Source organism: Mizuhopecten yessoensis, unplaced genomic scaffold (assembly GCF_002113885.1).
Source record: "Mizuhopecten yessoensis strain PY_sf001 unplaced genomic scaffold, ASM211388v2 scaffold11175, whole genome shotgun sequence".
Lineage (NCBI taxonomy): Eukaryota > Metazoa > Mollusca > Bivalvia > Pectinida > Pectinidae > Mizuhopecten > Mizuhopecten yessoensis.
In genome coordinates this window covers 264,961-287,997 of record NW_018408917.1, presented here as the reverse complement: position 1 = coordinate 287,997, position 23,037 = coordinate 264,961, and the positions used below count along the sequence as shown (strand labels likewise).

The following is a 23,037-nucleotide window of genomic DNA, read 5'->3' as shown; positions in this document are numbered from 1 at the left end:
TTGGATACGTAGCATTACATCGGGACGTCTTTGGTACGTCCATTCATTTAAACCAATGTATTAAGTCGTGGGTAATGTCTCTTTTATATTTACGCTCATCCTGTGTGTTTTTTTTTATTAATTTCTCACTTTTTCTTTTTTAGTCTCTCACTTTTTTTTATATTTTATGAAGAGAAAAGTCCCATTATACTCTTTACATTCAAATTCTTGAAATTTTACAAAATGTTTACAATTTTACATTTATATGTAAGTGCACTGTAGAGTGGAGTCTTGTTATTCTCACGTCTAATTTGACGAAAAAAGTAATGTTTATCAAATTAATGTTTCAGATTTATTAAATAGATATCATAATATCAATCTATTTCCAAGAGCATCCAGAATGCAACTTTTCCATATGTTAAGGATTATGCAAATCTAAATCAACAAATTCCACTGCTTATACACAGTATATATATATACGCAACTTTGTTATTCTACACAGGTTATTGTAGTGAAATGAAATGCTTTAACATTCAATTTCAGAATGTGCCATAATAGACATATATTTTTTTCTATGTATTATACTCCTATATATAATAGTATACACTAATATTACTCAGAGACCTTCAGAGATTTATAGAGAAATTCTCTTCTCTTTAATTTTTTTATTAGCGTTTCAAAAAATAAAATCTGGTTTTATGTTTAGTTTGTGTTTACTTGTATTTTAAATGTGATATCAAGACTTATTCTCAAAATCAAATCAATTCTAGTTCTAAAAAAAATACCTGCTACGAAGTACCAGGGTGAGCTGAAGAATTGGTATGAAAGGCCTGTCCTCCCGGGGGCTCTCTTCTGAAAATTTAACTGGACAGATTTAACTGGATCTCCAACTTGATATCCACATCAGAGCAATTCAAGGCTCCTTGGGCCTCTTGTTCTATCACAATAATATCTTAAAAGGAATTTACAATCTCTTAATTTTTTTAATTTAAACTTCACTTACATCATGTAGATCTATATTAGTATGAACAAAACTATTTTAATACAACAAAAAGTTATAGCCTTATAATTGTTGTATTTTTCCTGCAATAAGCCCAGGGGGCTAACACATAAACTCTGACTCAAAGTAGGGGGTTGGCTTATTGCAGGTCAGTGAAACATTGGTTTGCATTTCTACTGAAATGTATAGGACATGGGTGGGCTTATTACAAGGCATGGGCTTATTGCTGAATAAATACAGTATGTCTCAGAAAATCAGAAGCAATGGACAATAGGCATTTTAGAACTCAGATTACAGGTAATATGGGCTAATAATGGCATTATAAACAATTAGGTGATCAACTAATAAGTACCTTCTACCATTAAAACAAACACCGACAGGTCAGAAATGATGGTGCTATGTATTTTTGACAGTGTGTTCCCTGTTCTAATGAAAGTAAGTGGCCTTGACCAACGACCTTGGATTATGGAAACCAGGTAGTTCGGCATTATTTGTATTTGATATCCATCTAGCACAAGCACTATTTACTACCAAAATGACAGAAGCATGCAGGGCAATACACTGTACAATGTATATTTGACGGTGTTTCCCCCAAATTTTACATTTCTGGATTCTGAGCTACAGTGTGATATCAAGGAAAGAAAAGTGCAGACAGACAGCAGATGTATAGGTAGAGTCAGTGGCCTGGTGATTAAAACATTATCTCATTGATTTTAATATATATCAGTTTAGTTTTATAAAGCATATTAGTCAAACTAATGCATCAAATTTGAAGAGGTGAAATACAAGCACAAGAAAGTGTTTGTTAAAAAAAAAAAAAGTTTGCTCATTATAAGTCTCACTTTTGAGCATCAAGGCACTGGAATACAAACAAAAAATTAATGAAACTATCAACTTACTCATTTTCAATGATTTTATTGTCTGGGGTAATAGGAATCTTACAAAATTTCACACACTTCAAAATTTCAAATTATCTGTTGTCTTGAATGACGATGGTGCGCGATGGGTAACCATACAGTTCCACAAACAGGTATCTGTATTCATACTTCTGTCCAGGTGTCTGAAACAAGGAATGTCAATGAGCACCATCACTTATTTCTGTCTTTAATTTGTAGATGCTATCTTACATTTCATCTCTCTTATTTGTATTTAGAGTTACATTCCCTTAGAATATATGATAACTTTCTGTAATATGGTTTATGGCATAATTTTTATTAAGGAATAAGGATATTCTGATACCCTTCTTTTTGTATCCATAATATGTGCTTGATTTATCTTCTTTAAGAAAGGATGCCATTTACATTAGCTATCTTTCTTCTTAAGGGTGTATACTACATAACATTTTGTCTGTACTTTCTGTTAAGAGTTATCTCCCTTAATGAGAAATGCTACCTTCAATTCTGTTTCAATTATATAATTAATTGCATTATCAATCTTCTTTAATGACATATGCTACCAAACATTCTTGTTACGGTAATGTGTTAGAGTTATCTCCCTTGATGATAGATGCTACCTTTCATGTTATTCCTAGGATAGATCAAAGGCCTATGGCCACTATTATATCATACTTCTATGAATTTATGAGTCATTCATGCTGTATCATCCAATTCCTACATTTACAAGACACACATCTCTAGAGGAACACTCATGTAGAACACATCTGTCCTACATAACTAGGTGACCTCTTGTTCTGGAACTCATTTTAAAAATCATGACAAGGTTATGCACAGATATAAACATGGCAAAGAGGGGTAGTTTTTTAAAAAAAAATCTTTAGGTGGCTGAATGACATTTTCTGGCCCTGTCATGCCTAATTTCTGCATTGAAACTTGACCTAGGGTACATTTTACACAGGGGTCACATTTCCACAGTACAAAACCACCATGATTTCGTCAAATTTGTTATTCTGTGTACAACATATTATAATCAAGTACATATTTGCACTGTATTCAAGCATACCACAGTATACCAAACCTTACCTTTTGTACTGCTAGATGAACTTTGCCCTTCCTGAGATGTCCCTCAACGTAAAACACCATTTTCATATGCTGCATTCCATCTTGTTCAAATTCCACATGGCTGTAAGTGAAAGTTGGATTTGTGCATACAACATATCATTTGAAATTTGATTTTGAAAGTGTTAAATCATAGTCAGATATATAACAAGAGGCCCAGAGGACCTGTATCACTCACATGGAAAATAAAGTAACCATGGACAATTATTCTTATTACATATAACAACTACATGTATTTCCAAATATTGGTACGCCTCTCAGCAACACCTGTCCCTCATGAGGTCCCTTCTTTAATTTCTGCCCCTATGAATTGGGAAGGATTGTAAACATTTATCTTAAGTTCCCCCATTTGGTCAGCCCCTCTGCACCCTAAAAGCAATTAACCCACTATTTATACAAAATTGAGTCCCCTTTGCCCAAGGATGCTCTACACAAAATTGAATGGTTACAAACCTTTCAAAGAAACTGAAGGATAAGGATTTTAAACATTTATTACTATTTTTTCCCTACTAGACCATTCCCCATTGCTCCTAGGATAACCACACCCTCTGTTGATCTGGACCAAATTTGGTTAAAATGTCTTTAATGAATCCTATTGAAGGTCAGAAGGATTTTAAAGATTTACCTGAATCTCCCCTATTGGGCACCCCTTCTGCCCCAAAGTGGGCCACACCCTCCATTTATACAAACTTTAGTCCCCTTTGCCCAAGGATGCTCTAGACCAAATTTGGTAAAATCCCTCCAATGGTACAGAAGGACAATAATTTTTAAGATTTAAACTTCAATTTCCCCTATTGGGCCCCGCGACACTGCACCCAACAGGGCCACACCCTCCCTCCATTTATACAAAATTTAGTCCTCTTTGTCCAAAGATGCTCCACGCCAAATTTGGATGAAATCCCTCCAATGGTACAGAAGGAGAAGAATTTTGAGTACCGAGGTAGAAGGATTTAAAAGACTTTAACCTTGATTTCCACCTTGATTACCCCTTTTGGGCCCCGCCCCTCTGCACCCAGAGGGCCCACACCCTCCATTTACACAACATTAAGTCCCCTTTGCCCAAGGATGCCCCAGGCCAAATTTAGATAAAATCCATCCAATGGTACAGAAGAAAAGAGGATTTTAAAAATTTAAACCTCAATTTTCACTATTTGGCCCTGCCCCTCTAAACCCAGAGAGGTCACACTCTCCGTTTATACAAAATTTAGTCCCCTATGCCCAAAGATGCTTTGCGCCAATTTTGGATGAAATCCCTCCAATGGTACAGAAGAAGAAGGATTTTGAAGGTTAAAACATTGATTTCCCCTAATGGGCCCTGACCCTTTGCACCTAGAGGGACCACACCCCCTTTTTATACAAAATTCAATCCTCTTTGCCCAAGGATTCTGCAATTTCCACTATTGGGCCCCGCAACACTGCACCCAGCGGGGCCACACCCTCACTCCATTTATACAAAAGTTAGTCCTCTTTGTCCAAAGATGCTCCACGCCAAATTTGGATGAAATCCTGGGATCCAATGGTACAGAAGAAAAAGGATTTTGAACATTTAAACCTTAATTTCCCCTATTGCCCCCCCGACACTGCAGCCAGAGGGCCCACACCCTCCATTTACACAAAATTAAGTCCCCTTTGCCCAAGGATGCCCCAGGCCAAATTTAGATAAAATCCATTCAATGGTACAGAAGAAAAGAGGATTTTAAAAATTTAAACCTCAATTTTCACTATTTGGCCCCACCCCTCTAAACCCAGAGAGGTCACACCCTCCATTTATACAAAATTTAGTCCCCTATGCCTAAAGATGCCCCAGGCCAAATTTAGATTAAATCCCTCCAATGGTACAGAAGAAAAGGGATTTAAAAAATTTAAACCTCAATTTTCACTATTTGGCCCTGCCCCTCTAAACCCAGAGAGGTCACACTCTCCGTTTATACAAAATTTAGTCCCCTATGCCCAAAGATGCTCCGCGCCAATTTTGGATGAAATCCCTCCAATGGTACAGCAGGAGAAGAATTTTGAAGATTTAAACCTCAATTTCCCATAATTAGCCCTGTGACACTGCACCAAGTTAGGTCACACCCTCTTTTTTTAGTCCCCTTTATCCAAGGATGCTTCAAGCCCAATTTCAGTGAAATCCTTCCAAGCTAAATTTGGATAAAATCCCTCCAAGCTAAATTTGGATGAAATCCCTCCAATGGTACAGAAGAAGAAGGATTTTGAAGGTTAAAACATTGATTTCCCCTAATGGGCCCTGACCCTTTGCACCTAGAGGGACCACACCCACTGTTTATACAAAATTCAATCCTCTTTGCCCAAGGATTCTGCAGGCCAAATTTGGATAAAATCCCTCCAGTGGTACCGAGGTAGAAGGATTTAAAAGACTTTAACCTTGATTTCCACCTTGATTACCCCTTTTGGGCCCCGCCCCTCTGCACCCAGAGGGCCCACACCCTCCATTTACATAAAATTAAGTCCCCTTTGCCCAAGGATGCCCCAGGCCAAATTTAGATAAAATCCCTCCAATGGTACAGAAGAAAAGGGATTTTAAAGATTTAAACCTCAATTTTCACTATTTGGCCCCGCCCCTCTAAACCCAGAGAGATCACACCCTCTGTTTATACAAAATTTAATCCCCTATGCCCAAAAATGCCCCAGACCAAATTTAGATTAAATCCCTCCAATGGTACGGAAGAAAAGAGATTTTAAAAATTTAAACCTCAATTTTCACTATTTGGCCCTGCCCCTCTAAACCCAGAAAGGTCACACCCTCTGTTTATACAAAATTTAGTCCCCTATGCTCCACACCAATTTTGGATGAAATCCCGCCAATGTTACAGAAGGAGAAAGATTTTGAAGATTTAAACCTCAATTTCTACTATTGGGCCCCACAACACTGCACCCAGCGGGGCCACACCCTCACTCCATTTATACAAAAGTTAGTCCTCTTTGTCCAAAGATGGTCCACGCCAAATTTGGATGAAATCCTGGGATCCAATGGTACAGAAGGAAAAGGATTTTGAACATTTAAACCTTAATTTCCCCTATTGCCCCCCCCCCCCTCCCGACACTGCACCCAGAGGGGCCACACCCTCTGTTTATACAAAATGTAATCCCCTTTGCCCAAAGATTCCGAGGCCAAATTTGGATAAATTCCCTTCAAATTTTGTCAAAATCTATAACGCTGTTTATGACAAGTAGCATTTTAAAGGAAAAATTGATGGACCACGGAGGGAAGACGGACGCTGCAGTATGGCATAAGCTCACCACCACCAGGTGAGCTAAAGAGGAGTTACCCAGTTGACAATATAACAGCACAGCAGGGACTGGGTGGTCTCATGCATTACATAAGTAAGAAGTGGATAGGTAAGTTATAAGATCTGAATGACTCGATCATGCAGTTCTGTGGTATCAAATGTACCTACCTCGTATGTCTTCGTCTGCCTCTCCTTGTTTCTTCTCCGTAGCATTTCACAGGTTCTCCCAGTACATCCATCAACTATACACAATGGAAAAACACCAGTGACAATAGGTACTGTATATTCAGTATATATACAATGTAAGTATGATTCCATAAAATGTAAACTTTATTTCGCAACAAGTATGAAACAATTTTCCAACATATAAATCACTATTGATGGCCTGGTGGAAGCATGCAGAATGTCTTAAATATCCCATGCAGCTACTTTGTCATATTTGTGGAGAAAAATACAACTTTACACAGTATATGTGCTGAATTTGTGTTTTTGAGATTGTAGATCTGTAGATCTACTTAACTCAAAGTAGGCCACAACATGTTATCATGAAATACTGTATTAACTTAACAGCATAAATTGCAAAACCATTGGCATAAATATGAAGATATCACTGGTGTACAGTAAACACTTTTGATGAAATACATGTATTTATACATTTTACAATTATTTACCAATTTCCAAATTCAAGAAAATGACAGGGGAAATCTCTGTTACCAGCATTGCCAATGAAAATAACAAAACCCCATTAAAAGGACTTATTTATAAAATAGCTGTACTTCTGCTAACAAGCCATTCTGTCGCGCCTGTGCCCCGCTTTGACCATCAATGCACTAAACTAAATTAAATAAACACAACAACTTGATGTTGATGGAGATGCTGACAAAGTCAATGGACCATGAAAGGAAGGCCACACCCAGCATTTGATGCATGAGTTGAGATGTACTACCTAAAAGATACATCTATGTTCCAAGTTTGGTTGGTCTAGCAATTATATTTTCAGAGCCTGCTGTCTTTGTTGTAGTATACGATGGCGCTTGTCAGTGGGGGCCGGCTTTTATTCTCGGCTAAGTATATGGTGGGTATCATTGGCCAAGTCATCGTGGAGTCACAAGCGAGGTTCCGCACAAGCAAGTTACAAAAATATTTGTTAAGCTGAGCTAGCCGGAATGCATGTTTTTTTGTAAGCGCTGCAGCTCTGAATGAGATTGTGTATTGGTTGGAGAACCTGGAGGACCAGAACAGTAAGGGTTCTAGATTGACAGACAATGTCACATGTTCAGCTGTGGTCTGTACAGATGCTTCAGCGTCTGGGTATGGAGGTTTCGTGGGCAGTGCTGGTACTCTGTGGGGTAGAGATGATATAGCTGAGGTATGTGCACAGTGTAAAGTGTTCCCATGTATGGGTCACCTGTAAGGGGTAGTACGTTCAGATAAGATGCACACATACGGTTGTAAAGGATCCCTGGGGGCGTGACACCCTTTGGATGGTGCTAGAAGCAAGACATATACAGGAAGTATTTTATCCCCAGGTGTGGGACCCCCTTTGGAGGGGGCTGGAGATGAGACATGTACGAAATGTCGCGATGGCTCGCTGGGAGCGAGGTGCTCTTCAGAGGGGTCCTAATCTATGGAGGTAAGTCCAGACACGTTCCCGGAGGAAGGGGATGGCAAAGTTTCTCAATGCCAAGGAGATTATCCCCAGGTGAAGGTCAGACTTCAGATGAGTGGTAGCTTCACAGGGGTTAAGACCGGAGCGTTTATCTCATCAGAGTCTATTAACTGTGCCACACAGGGTAGGTTGGTGAATCTTCCCAGTGTAGACAATTTGTATGAAAAGGGTTGTCAAGTGGTGAATGGCACGTTGGACCAACATGAAAGTTCCAACAGTTCTTCATGGAGGGAGATGGAGGCTGTTAGAGGGGTATTGTATACAGCAAAAGACAGATCAAAGGTGAGAAAGTTAAGATATTGACGGACAGTAAAAATACATGTTCCATCATAAACGTAGGTAGTGGAAAGTCAGAATTGCAGAACATTGCTTGTAATTTACACGATTTTTGTCAGGAACACGAGGTACATGTACAAGTTTATTCGCAATGGCTCCCTAGGGGTCATATTACGATGGCTGATTTTCTGAGTAGATGTACCGATTGTGACGATTGGCAGGTACAGCATTGGGTATTCGAGAAATGTGAGAGCATGTTGGGCCCTCATCAGGAAGACCGATTCGCTACCGATTTTAATCGTAAATGTCGTTGTTTAATTCTAGATGGTGGTGTAAGAACACCGAGCCGTTGATGCGTTCACAGTATCCTCGGCGGGGGTGAACAACTGGTTGGTGCCCCCTCCTCGTTTGGTTTGTAAAACAGTAAATAAACTTAGAGATGATGAAACTAGTGGAAAATTGATTATTCCACAATGGAGATCGGCAGCTTTTTGGCCACTGTTATTTACTGAGAGTGATATAGCCAGAGTTGCCAAACACAAATGTTACTTGGGCAGGCAGAGGAAATAACTGATGTTTCTCAGATAAACCGTATATTTGAGGCAGTGACTGTGTTGTGTGATATTTGTTTTTTCACAGGTTAAAAGATACCCTGGACAGTGAGCTACGGGCCGCTGGTGTGACTTAAGATTCATCACTTTACAAGATGGCCGACGGGTTTGCAGAGGGACTTTATTAAGTAAGAGTGACAATACAAACAAAAAGTACTTTTAAGTGTTGGGAAGCATTTATTTCTTCTCATGGGCATTCAGCTTTGCCAGCAAATGGTATTCACGTTGCTTTGTACATTAATCATCTACTCCAGAACCATTCTTTGTATGCCGTATGTCGGCTTCTGTATTCGATCAAGTGGACTCGCAGGTTACATGGACATGATGACCCTACTTTGAAGAGATTCGTTGTGAGTTTAGCGAAGCGCACGGGACTTAAACCAACATTTAAGAAGGAGCCAGTGACTAGTGACATGTGTGACAAGTTCACTGATTCAAGAGACCTCTTAGTTGTAAGAGATTTGTCTATGTGTTTGTTGGGGTTTGCAGGTTTTTTTTGCGTTTTAATGAGTTAAGCAATTTGCGTTGTAACGATGTTAAGGTTTTCTCAGAGCATTTTTCATGGCAGGCCAGGAAAAGTAAGACTGATCAGTATCGATTTGGGAAGAGATTGTCATCAGTAAGGGTCATTCATCGGCGTGTCCCTATGTAATGTTGAAGAAGTACATTAGTTTAGGAGAGATTGATTTAGATTCTGATTTTTTATTTAAGCAGGTTTACCTCTAGTCAGAATTATTCTGACGTTTTATCGACTTTTTTTTATATCGGTCTGTCGTTCATTAACGTCAGAACTCCGGCCCTCTTTAATATGCTGGAAATAAGCGACCCGCGCCTGGGTCGCTCTTCAAACTGATATTTTAGAAACAAATCGTCACTTTCACACTCATGTCGCACATGGATCGAAAGATCTATTCTTTATGCACAAGATGGACATACATAATATGCCTCAAACAACCAATACAATCACCAAAAACATAATTTTTCAAACTTATTGTTTTACTTTACGTTTTTGATAGCCCCGCCTTCTAATGCCACATGACTAAAATCTCGTCATAACGTTGGGAAATATCTTCGGTAACACGAGATCTCGTCGTCATGTGACATGGCTCATGTCCTGTTTCTAAAATATCAGTTTAAAGAGCGACCCAGGCGCGGGTTGCTTATTTCCCGCATATTATAGAGGGCCAGGGTTCTGACATTAATCGACGACAGACCGATATAAAAAAAATCGATAAAACGTCAGAATTATTTGGACTAAAATGTAGTTTACCTTTTACCCGACAAGTGTTGAGTAATCAATAAGAATAAACCCGGGTGCAAGCGAGGCGATTCTGAAACGTTTGAAAGTTGAAAGCGGTGATGGTAATTTTGGTTTACATTCCCTGAGAGCGGGAGGGGCTACTGCGGCGGCTATTCATGACGTCAGCAACAGGTGCCTTAAGAGGCACGGACGGGGGAAGGTCGATAGTAGCAAAGACGGATATGTAGCGGACTCCCTGGAAAAAAGACTCTGTGTTACCAAGCTGTTAGGCTTGTAGGTTATTTTGGCCATTGGCATAGATTAATCTAAGTTTTTTTTATTTTCAATACAAGAAATAAAATGTTTATTATTTTGGAAAAGGTAATTACCTCTTTCCTTGTATTTCTCTATGGGCACATGGGCTAGTACTGCAAATGGATATTTGCCTTATTGTTGTGTTTGCGTAATAGCGGAGAGAAGACTCAAATAATCCTGCGGTTCTGAAAGAAAAGGCGGGATTTATTTGTCTATCAAATAGCCAGGTACACGTGGCTATAGAGTATAGTTGGGTCATTCTCTAGCCGTGTATCGTAGAATGCGGACAGATTTTCTCTTTGTTTCATTTTTCATTAGTAATGAAATATGCTAGAATGATGTCCATGAATAGGAAAATTATATATATTTGTATTTCGACGTGTTGCAGGTTTTTTTAGGAAAGCGTTTTTTCTATAAACTATAGTGCAGATCCAGGCTATGCCTAGACTATCCTGCAGGGGATATAATTTGTTTTTCCGCCAAGTTGGACACAGTTTTCTGGGGATTATCTCCGGTTTTTCTGGGAGGCAAGTTAAGTTGATTACAGCGAGCACAAGTATATTTTTTATAAAGTTCTGCAAATATAATTGTGTATTGAAGGTTTACTATGCATAATGCAACATGTACGTTAAATATTGGAACATGCAGGTTTGCAAATATATATTGTCATATTGTTTCATTTTGTAAAACATATTTAACACCTGGCACATGGGCTAGTACGGCAAAAGGATGTTGTGTTTGCATGCTAGTGTAGAGAAGGCCATAGTATACTCACCTCTGTATTCTGTTTACATAGCTCAAAAGCATTACTATAAATTCCTCTTGGACTTTGACTTGAAAACACTTCCTTCCCAATTATATAGAGCAGGGCACCTACAGAAAGTATAAGATATTTTTAATGAACAAAATTAAAATTAAAATGAACTGACTATTCAGTGTACGATATATTTTAAACAATAGGCCCAATGGGCCTGAATCGCTCAAATGGTATTAATCTCACACTTGTAATCTTAAAAGTGGACTAAAATCACAGCTACAGGCAGAATATCAGTGTTTGATTCATAAGAACCTATCAAAAGATTTAAACATATTACGGCTGTGACCTTGAATGTTGAACAAGGACATTAAGTTGAACAGAGTTATAGGCTTCCAACACAGCATGCTTTTGGCAAAATATTTTAAAGTGATTTAAAGATTTAAACATATAATGACCACTGTGACCTTGAATATGGGCGAAGATCATTTATTTTAACAAACTTGGTAGCCCGTCATCCTAGCATGCTACTTGCCAAATATCATAATCCTAGGCCTCTTAGTTATTCAGAAGGAGTTGTATAAAGTTTCTAAACATTTTCTTCAGGTTGGTAAGTATGGATTATGAGAAGTTCTTTTTACACAACCAATACAATTTTCTATGTGACGTTTCAATGACTAGTACGATATGTACACTGTCACCTTCATCAGACAAATGACCAAAGAAGCGTATACAAACAAAGGTGTAAAATGCGAGATATGAGGGGGTTCCAGTGGTGGTCCAAAATCGTGAATTGTCTCTTTTTGACAAACAACATGTTATTTTTCGAACATTTCTCCATAATTGTGATGTACTGTGTAACATTAAAGCTGCAAAATTTTTAAAAAAGCCTGAAAAAAGTAGCACATAGTTGATAAGTAGGTCACTGTGACCATGTTATATATCAGCTCCAGTTAATTAAACAATTCTTCCTTTTTATGCCTAAAAAAAAAAATTCAATATTATCTTACCAAATTGTATTTATAAGTATACTGTATGAACCGAATTTCAATAAATGGGGGTCAAAGTGAGCAGAGGAGGTGGGGGGATAATTGATTTTTTGGATTATTGGTGTTAGTCACATGTACTCACCTGTTACTCCAACTCCACAAAGAATTATTCCTCCCCAAAAAGATGTTTTGCCAGCTTCTTTGACTGAAAGATAGAATAGTAGTATCATTTCTACAGATGTTTATCATTCTTTTATTGCATATCTTTACCTTCGGCAGGCCAGTTTGATACATGCATGTACTAACACTAGTCCGCTAGTCCTGGACTAGTAGATTTAATCACCTTACCTAACTGGTCCTTTGAACTTGTAACAAAATAGTTATCACTATGATTCACTGAAAGTTATCACAATATCATTAGATAGAAAGATTATGAAATAAGAATATAATTTGGAAAATTGCTTAAATTACATATATCTTAATGGCAGTATAGTTCTTTGATGTCATCTACAGTCAATTACTGGGTACTTTCTAATGTTTCCTGCTGGAGTTAGAGATGTTTCCTTAGGAAATCTTTGACTATAGTTACATTGACATAGGACTAGAAAATACTCTGTTCAACTAGTTCCTGGAACTAGTAGAACAAAATAGCTGGTGTCTGAATTCTGCAGCTACTATATCAACCTACTTCATCTTTAGTTGACAGTTTTTTGTTACATGACAACAATGTCTACAGATAATTTGGCCACTTCAAATGCCTATCACACTAAAATATTAAAACCAGGGCCTGTATTCATGAAACCATTCTCATGCCTTAATTGATTCTGTGCTCAAACCAACTTTCTTGTTATTATCTTACAGCATATATGACACAGTAAAAATGTCAAGTGTAAATATTCAAAGTGGTTTATGACTAAGTGTGTCCAAAAATCTTCTAAACCATTGACAAAATGTTAGAATATTGGGCTTGAGCACAGAATGAGAGTTTGAGAATCATCAGAGAACTGTTTCAGGAAAACGGGCTAAAGACATAATAGAACAACATTGACCACTGGTCACATCATCTTGTTAACGGGTTAAATCAAAGATTCTTACGATGACACAATTAAAAGAAAAAGGCATGAAATATAGGAAAGATAGAAAATTAAAGACATAGGTCCAAACGTATTGCAATGAATGCAGCAGATGTCAATTATTTGTATTTCCCCTAAGCATAAGACACAGAGGAAACACCCAACGCTGTATGGTACCCAACATTATTATAATTAGCTGCCTCTTATGGTCGTTGGGACCTTTTCCACCATATTTTAAAATAGCTTTTTTATGTAATCATTGGAGATTAATATGTCAAGAAAAAATGTGATGACACAATACATCTCTGGCAGACACGTAGACAGACACACATAGGGCGATATTAGCAAGGTGGCAGAGGACTAGTAGTTAGCGCCTGATAAGGCAGATCCTGCAAATTCCTCAAAATTTTGTTGATTAATGTATATTGATTGTATAAATTGTATATAATATGTCTGTTCTGTAAATCGCTTGAGAGTGGCTTATTCTAGCTAGATTATATGGGCGCTATATCAAACGTTGTATACTAGACTATTATTATCAATGATATATTTCACCTTGTAAATCAAAATAGATCAATTGGGTCAAAGGCAAACAAAGGATATTTTTATGACGTATGCCTGTATACTGCATAGCCTAAATAAATCCACTTGTATTGTTTGTTTCTAGGGTTTAATGTCCTCCCAACATCTGAGGTCATTTAAGAAGTTCAGTACCTACTATCTAGGGACAATGTGACCACCAGAGAAGGTAGAAGAGAAACAAAAAAGATAGAGGTGACAGGCCCAAGGTGCTGCAATGGAGACAACAGATCAACTATGTCCCTTATACAGTAGAAACAGAAGAAAAATCCATTTCGGTATGGGGTCAACTAAACATCTCTTAAAATAACAAGCAATAGGATACAATAGTCTTTATATTGTTTCTCCAAACGTGCAAGAGATCGATGTCGGATGATGAAAACATAACAACATATCAGGCAATTGGTCAAGAAAATGCTTAACAGAGCTCATCTCCATGCCTAAGGCTACACAGGACTAAAATTGTACTTACAATACTAACGATCCTATAGTGCTCTAATCATCAAGATCTAGACCCATGGGCCTATAAAACTGTCACCTAAATCATAAAATGTAGAAACTTAAGAATCATACATGTACCGTACTCAAGAAGGGCAAGTGTCCACAAAAATGGGAGATAACCAGCTAAGGCTTACAAATGTAAGATAGCATTTCATTTAAGTTTGGTGTAAAACTACCAGAAACTACACACTACAGACATGATGTTGTTTGAAGGTTTTGCACTAAGGGACTCCCTAAGATCCCATCCGGGAACCGGAGCCAGCCCCATTTTTGATATAAATTCTTATTCATATCATCAACGCATGTTTTTAGGAATGCTAGGACCTGTTCGTTTATGTGAAACCGGTTTGTCCATTTTTAAATGGAACCATTTTGGGTATAAATCCTGTCGGATTTTACTCTTTATGGCCCTTCCCTGTTTGTTGGGTTGATCGGAAGTTTATTTTTGGGGTCTATATTCTGATACTCATCATCGAACTATAATTTCATGAAAGTTTGTTCTACCACAGACTTTGATAACTAATCTAATTCCGTGGTTCTACATACACTTTGTAATGCTACATTATATATGCACAAAGAAAGTGATTTCTTGTTATTTACCCTTTTCCTGAAATGTCAATTCGGAGAATGGACTCTCCCTCGCTACATCAATCTCGTTATTCTTCTTTGGCTTTGCATATCCTTTTGCAGATGTTGATATTAGACACTTCTGACACCATACTGACGTTAAGTGTTTCGGTGGTTTAGTATGTAACAGGGGTTGTCTACATATCACAAATGATACGATTTTCTGTGACCGACACAGTAAAGGGGCTTTCAGAAGACACTTTGAATTTGACAAGAAAGATTGCATTTTTTGTGTTTGCGTTACACTACAGTGAAAACGTTTGATCAATGCTGTCAGATTACTGTCATCACTAATGTTAATAAAAAATGTCCTCTTCTAGTGCTTAGGTTAACATAGAATAATCAATTTTTCTTATACGATGGTCCTGGTTACACGTTTTAACTAAACTAAAACATTAAGCACTGGCATAACACAACTGCAGTTGAAACGTTCACCGGTAAAAGTGAAAGGACATCGTGTCGTTGAGAGAAAGTCAGAGTTATTTCCCCTGACCTACTTCCGCCACTATAGTCATTATCTGAATAAAAAATAGTTTCATAAACACAAATATGAAATGGTCCATGTTGAAACTCATTTAAAAGGGAATCTTAATTTTCCTGATATTGTTTTTTGCTTAGACTAATTTATAAAACAGACTATATAGCTACAACATCTTCACATCCGGTTCCAAGATGGCGGACAGAATGGACCGGTTTGAAGCACTCGAACAACAACTGGAGATGTTTATTGAAAACACGCGCCAGCTTGGTATTGTAGTCAGTGATTTTCAGCCACAAGGACAGAGTAATATGAACCAAAAGATGTAAGCACACATGAATGATCGTTTGTTACAACGTGACTTCATATTGGAACGTTTTAGTGTCATAAATAGTGATCTCACAAATGAAACATTTAACATCTGCCAATTCCTTATATATATATATATATCTCTTATGGACAGTAGAGTACAGTACAACATTAAATTTTGCGACAGTACTTGTACCGTAAAATAACAACATTGAGCACTACTAAATATATACATGAGTTCAAATGATTAGAATTTTTACCGAAATTCCAGCCTTTAATCTAGGATAACCCAAAAAGCTAAAAGCTTATTTCCATTGGGGTCCTTTAAAAGAAACTAAAGTACAATTCTAAAATGTTATTTGATACATTTGTGCCCATCATTTGCTATTCCATTAAAACATGATGGTCAGTTTAAAAGTTCACATAATAATTTTCTTCTATTTGAATGTGAAAACATACAGTAAAATATTTGATAATCTATAACATAGAATCATATTAAAAGAGTATGCATATTCAATTTCTTGTTTTCTTTTCATAAGCTCCTGTAAATGACGGACCTTATATTTAAAAGTGAATTTATTATTTTCAATTTTGATGTTTTCAGGAAGTGAATTCCAATCTTTGGTACCAGAAAAATAAAAGGTTATAGATTCAGAACCTTTGACATTAGGAATAATAAAATAACATAGATTTGAGCGAGTACTATACGATAATGGATTCCTGTTAAAAAATTGATACATATATATATATATATTGAGGAGCTTTTCCATTGAAAATATTGAACATATGGTAAGTTTAAGTTGCCTTGCCATGGTATTGATATCCAGCATGTTTACACAACTAAAATCTTGGTATGACAAACAGTGTCTATTATGTACATTTAATATAAATCTTATCACCTTGTTTTTTGCCACTTGTAGATTTTTTTGACAGTCCTTCATACCAATTAACTAGCATTTGCATAGTCAAAGTGGCATAGAATAAACGCAGAGCACAAGGTCCTCTTGGATTCGAAAGACAAACAACTACTTGGAATCAACAATCTCTTCACCAGATAACAATTATTAATATATATACCAAGATATTTTACACATGATTTAACTGAAATATTATGATTATTACAGCTTACAGTAAAACTCTCTTCACCATAAACCTTTTTTTATTTTACGCTTTGGACCAAAAATAATACTCTCAGTTTTTCCAAGATGTAATGATAACTTGTTATTATCGACTAGCCAGTCATGACAAGATTCCAGAACTAATGATTGCCTATATTATGTTTAATGTCTTTTGTTATCAACCTAATGGTACAATCTTCTTTTAATAGCGTCTTTGTTTCGTTTTCCTTAAAAAAGTAAATTACATGAAAATAGCTCAAAAGACAGAAAGGTCAATAAAGCTATTATAGGTCTTTACAGCTATATAGCTCAATTGGCAGAGTGTGCCGGACCTGATAAAAAGACAATGAGGTACAATTAATTGTGCACAGCAATCTATCTATATGCTATACTCTACAGAGACCAAAATGGTTTTAATGTGGTGGGGGTTAAGTATGCATGCAATATTATGCTTCGGTTAATCCCAGTTGGTAAGGATTGATGCTTTAAATGCCTATTCCTTGCACCCTAGCTGTGATGTCGTCCAGGTGGTTCCAATCTGTGGCTGTTCACACAAAGAATGAGTTTCTGTATTGTTCTGTGTTGCTGTTGGGTATTATGACTGCTCTGTTATTGTTCCTGATTGAATTTTGAATTGGTCTTGATGTCTTGCAGGAATTTATGCTGTCTTAACAATAGGTTAATTCATTTGTCTAAATTTTTGTGAAAATTGTATCAACTCCATTGCTTATAGTGTGTTGTAGAGTAGCTATAAAAAGCACACAGACAAAGTCATGCTTACCTGTCACCTTTGCACTGGATGATCCCATTGACTACACACTGAAGTCAATGGAGATATGGTTTGTCCTTTTCACAAAAAGTTAGCCATCAGAAGTGATAAATTTTTGTGCACAAATTTACCTTTTTGTGTTATTCATTGGATTAAGATAAAAGAATAATGCCCTTTTTTCTCCAAGTGTTTAAAAGAACTTTTGTTTCACTTTATTCCCCATTTTAGTAATAAAATTGTTACTCATGCTGTTACCCAAATGCAGTATTATAACCCATTTTCGCTGTTGTGCCCAAACTGTACATTGCACAATATTGCTTGACTTCGGAGCAAACTCGTACCAATTTCTTACTAGATCTATTTCAATGCTTCCACTTTGGGGCAAACCAGGGACATCCGATTTACTATATGTACATGTAGTCTGAGGCTGTACCAGAATGATGAGCTAAAGATATGTTCTCCGTCATGACTGAGTCTGACAGCAGGAAGCTGCTAGTGCTTTACTAGGGTGATATCAGTATTTATAAACATTGAAAATAATCCTGTTTCAATTAATACATGCAACTACAATTCAAAATATAGCTTAGCTTTTAGACTTAGGGAAAGTTTTGAATTATTTTTTCTTTTAATCTAAAATTAAACATCTTAATTTATTTTTAAAGACAGAAGATGGTTGCTGGGATGCAGGAGATTGACAAACTAAAATCACAGATGGGAGATATCAATGTTCCATTGGAAGTTTTTGAGTAAGTCTGAATTTTTAGGTCACCTGAGCTTTAGCTCAAGTGACCTATTGCTATCCTTTTTCGTCCGTCGTCCGTCGTCCGTCGTCCGTTAACATTTTACATTTCAAACTTAAAGTCAAGTTCTGCTGGGCCGATTGAACTGAAAGTTGGTAGGAATGATCGCCTCATGGTCCTGACAAAGTGTTGTTATTTTTCGGGTCGATCAGAAATCCAATATGGCCGCCACGGCCGCCATTTTGAAAACCTATTTCAAACTTAAAGTCAAGTTCTGCTGGACCGATTGAACTGAAAGTTGGTAGGAATGATCGCCTCATGGTCCTGACAAAGTGTTGTTATTTTTCGGGTCGATCAGAAATCCAATATGGCCGCCACGGCCGCCATTTTGAAAACCTATTTCAAACTTAAAGTCAAGTTCTGCTGGACCGATTGAACTGAAAGTTGGTAGGAATGATCGCCTCATGGTCCTGACAAAGTGTTGTTATTTTTCGGGTCGATCAGAAATCCAATATGGCCGCCACGGCCGCCATTTTGAAAACCTATTTCAAACTTAAAGTCAAGTTCTGCTGGACCGATTGAACTGAAAGTTGGTAGGAATGATCGCCTCATGGTCCTGACAAAGTGTTGTTATTTTTCGGGTCGATCAGAAATCCAATATGGCCGCCACGGCCGCCATTTTGAAAACCTATTTCAAACTTAAAGTCAAGTTCTGCTGGACCGATTGAACTGAAAGTTGGTAGGAATGATCGCCTCATGGTCCTGACAAAGTGTTGTTATTTTTCGGGTCAATCAGAAATACAATTTGGCTGCCATGGCCGCTATTTTGCTACTAAGTTCTAATAGGCCGATCTCACTTAAAATTGGTCTAGGAATGATCAGCTCATGGTCCTGACAAAGTTAAGTTAACATTATACTATTTTTTACTCAAATTGGTACATATTTCAACAACAAAAATAAATACTGTAGACTCAGGTGACCGTTTAGGCCCATGGGCCTCTTGTTTTTAAATTATATTTAATTAATTTTGTGTAAATCATAACTTATTTATTTGATCCTGGTACCTGGAGCTTGGGTGTACACTTTCATATTTAGAATTCTAGCTCAGAGGCTGATTTGAACAGTTCAACCTATTATTTCATAGTAAATATTGAAAACAAATCACTAGCCCAAACATAAAATCTATAAGCCCAGGGGTCAGAATAATGGAATTTGTAACAGTATTTTAAAGACTGATAATATAAAAAAAAAATCATCAGGTGTTAATGATGTAATTAATAACAAAAAATGGTTTGAAAAAAACATAGGTTGTTACCTTACCTGGTAAGGAATTCATAATTATTTACATTCAAGCCTTGACATAATGCACAGTTTCTCTCCTTCCCTGCTATCCCCACCATGTGTTTTGTAAAAATGAATGTAATACCACTTGGTATCTGTTTTCAGTTACATTGATCAAGGGAAAAACCCAAACCTCTACACTAAAGACTGTTTAGAAAAGGCACTTGCTAAAAATGAGCAAGTTAAAGGAAAAATAGATAATTTGAAGGTAAGTTATACATATCTGTTTTTTTTCCTTTTTCATCTCTCACAAAAAGTCTGAAGGTGAGAACAAAAAATGTGTTTTAGGTTACAGATTACTAAGAATACTATGTCAGTAGTAACCCTTTTTCCAATCCATATTTATGATATATCAAGTGTGAGTTGTGCCTAAAATGTTAATAATTTCTAATGAACAACATGTTGTTTTTTCCACACAGAAATTCAAGACATTGCTGCTTGTTGAATTGGACAAAGTGTTCCCTAAAGAAATTAACACATACCGAGCTCTGAGAGGAGATGACCGGCCCTTATAGCACACCACTATATCTTGTGTAGCAAGGCAGCTAGAACAGACACGTCTAGTAATGAACAGAAAACTGAATGTGTATGTACCTTCAACCAAGAAAATGTATAGGGACATCCTGGTATCAAACTTACTCTTTCAGAAATTATGATTTTAGGGAAATAATATTTTAGCACATTTTGTGCTGATTGGAAAGGCATTAAATTATGATAATTGCTAAGTATAATATCACTTTATTCCATCACTTGAATTATCATAGATTCCTGTAATGCTCATCATCATGGTTGTAAATTGAAAATTGTTGCTGTTTCAAGGAAATATGAGTAAGCTGATAAATAAGTATTTTGTACATAGTATTATGTGAAATATGAGTGAGCTAATTAATAAGTGTTGTATTATATGAAAGGTTTTCGGAGGTCATCAATTGGTGTTTCCTTTTATTGACAAGACATTGGAACTTGTGTTTGGTAAGTCGTCTCTAATTTCTTGTGAGACAGTTTATACTACTATGTTAACCCTTTCACCCCTATGTAACTTTAATAGACTCTACTATGCATTGATATGGATGAGTACATTGTGGTCTACACATGTACAGTGGTTAAAGGGTTAATGTGTAGTTCAAATAAGAGAAACTTAAAGCTGAATCTTACAGGGGTGAATTTGAACCATTCAACTAGCCTGATACACAGTGCTTCTAGATTTTATGTCAGGCCTATATAGCTAGTAAACAATTTTCAATATTTACCAGGTTATATAAAAATATAGGTTGGTGTAGAATTCTGCCTGCAGGCTAGTACTTTAAGTTTGATATTGTACATATCTTTATTAAAAATGCTGTCGATCTAATTGAACATAGGCTAGGATGATAAGAAATTGATCAATCAAAGTTGCAAAACCCGATTAGTTTTGAATGATTTGGTTTAAATCTTCATTTGACACCCGATAACCCTATGCATATAGTTTTTATCACAGCACTTTCCACACGCATGTATATTATTTAAATCAATATCAGGAGATTTCGTAATACCTTTGTATTATAATGTAACATTCGCTAATTAGGTGTAAACATGTATTGTATTTTTGTGTTCATTGTGAATATCTATAAATGTCCTTGCTTATGTGTGTCGGCCATATTTTTGAGTGTATAGAAAAATGAGAAAACATGTTGTTTGTAGGTGGAATTATCAGGGAATATGTTCTTTTGTGGAGAGATTTGTGTATGTAGAGAAATAACAGAAAATGTTTTTCGGAGGTAGGGTGATATGAGAAAATACTTTGTGTACATGGAGAGATACAAAAAAATGTTTTGTATTCGTAGAGAAATGAGAGGTGTCTTTTTATTGGTAGGGAGACCATAGTTTTTGTATGCATGGAGGGTATGAGAAAATGTCTCATCAAATGGTAAGTTGTATCTGAGTGTCATCAATAAAAGTATGCAAATCCAGTTTTGTTACTGCAGATGTTTTCAAATTTTTGAACAACTTATGTTTTGTGGTTTTTAGCTCACCTGGTCCAAAAGACCATGGTGAGCTGGTCCAAAGGACCATGGTGAGCTTATGCCATACCGCAGCGTCTGTCCGTCGTCTGTCCGTCAACTTTTCCTTTAAAACGCTACTAGTCCTGAACGGCCAAGTAGATTTTGACTAAATTTGGTCTGGAGCATCCTAAGGCCAAGGGGACTCAATTTTGTATAAATGGTGGGTGCGGCCCCCCTGGGGGCAGAGGGGTGGGGCCCTAAAGGGAAAATAGAGGAAAAACCCTTAAATTAAGGGATTTTATCCTAATTCAGTCTGAAGCATCCTTGGGCCAATGAGACTCAATTTTGTATAAACCGTGGGTCTGGCCCCCCAGCAAATTCTTTAAAATCCTTCTTCTTCTGTAGGAATGAAAGGATTTGGTGTGGAGCATCCTTGGGCCATGGTGACTCGATTTTGTATAAATGGTGGGTCTGGCCCCACTGGGGCCTGTCAGGGTGGGGTCCAATAGGGGAAATATAGCAAATTATTCTTTAAAATCTTTCTTCTTCTGTAGGAATGAAAGGATTTGGTCCATATTTGGTGTGGATCATCCTTGGGTTAACGGAAACCAATTTTGTATAAACCATGGGTCTGGCCCCCCAGGGGAGTGGGGAGGTGTCCAATAGGGGAAACATAGCAAATTATTCTTTAAAATCCATCTTCTTCCGTAGGAATGAAAGGATTGGTCCATATTTTGTTTGGAGCATCCTTTGGTAAAGGGGAACCAATTTTCTATAAACAGTGGGTGTGGTCCCCATTGGACCTGAGGGATGGGGCCCAATAGGGGAAATAGAGGTAAAACCCTTTAAAATCATTCTTCTTCCAAAGGGATTAAGGGATTTTATCCTAATTTAGTCTGGAGAATCCTTGGGCAAAATGGACTCAATTTCATATAAACAGCGAGTGTGGCAGAAGAGAGGGGCCCAATAGGGAGAACATAGCAAATTCTTCAAAATCCTTTTTCTTCTTAAGGAATTACAGGATTTTGTCCAAATTTGGTATAAAGCATCCTTTGGTAAAGGGGAACCAATTTTGTATAAACGTTGGGTATGACCCCCCTAGGAGCATAGGGTTGGGGCTCTTTTTGAAAAAAAATCTCGCTATATCTCGCGATATAATTAAGTACTGGATGGATCATTCTGAAATTTCATATGTAATTACAGCACCTACAATGGAGTGATATATCTTTACTTCATATCAATTATTTTAAACATATTCAGGTGAGCAATACAGGCCCTCTGGGCCTCTTGTTATTTTTTATTTTGCTTATTCATGGCCTAGGGGACATCAAATTCTCACAGGTAATATAAGTTGTTTTAAATGCACATCACAAAAAGTCAGTCAACGCAGAAATATACAGAGCTTACTAATTTCTAATAAA

At 37.0% G+C, this 23,037-nt stretch overlaps 2 protein-coding genes across 2 annotated transcripts; one reads left to right on the top strand and one right to left on the bottom strand.

Moving 5' to 3' along the window:
• Window positions 1-1,878: 1,878 nt before the first annotated feature.
• Window positions 1,879-15,352, bottom strand: LOC110467507 (mitochondrial import inner membrane translocase subunit Tim21-like). Its single transcript, XM_021524711.1, has 6 exons — window positions 14,853-15,352; window positions 12,242-12,304; window positions 11,132-11,229; window positions 6,414-6,487; window positions 2,959-3,058; window positions 1,879-2,039 (listed from the first exon to the last, which is right to left on the bottom strand). The coding sequence occupies exons 1-6, from the start codon at window positions 15,103-15,105 to the stop codon at window positions 1,950-1,952; spliced, it is 678 nt and encodes a 225-aa protein (XP_021380386.1). The 5' UTR covers window positions 15,106-15,352; the 3' UTR covers window positions 1,879-1,949.
• A 190-nt stretch (window positions 15,353-15,542) lies between these two features.
• On the top strand, window positions 15,543-21,592 carry LOC110440240 (mediator of RNA polymerase II transcription subunit 10-like). The gene is made up of 4 exons (XM_021483188.1): window positions 15,543-15,682; window positions 18,216-18,299; window positions 19,740-19,842; window positions 20,054-21,592. The coding sequence occupies exons 1-4, from the start codon at window positions 15,552-15,554 to the stop codon at window positions 20,147-20,149; spliced, it is 414 nt and encodes a 137-aa protein (XP_021338863.1). The 5' UTR covers window positions 15,543-15,551; the 3' UTR covers window positions 20,150-21,592.
• Window positions 21,593-23,037: the final 1,445 nt, after the last annotated feature.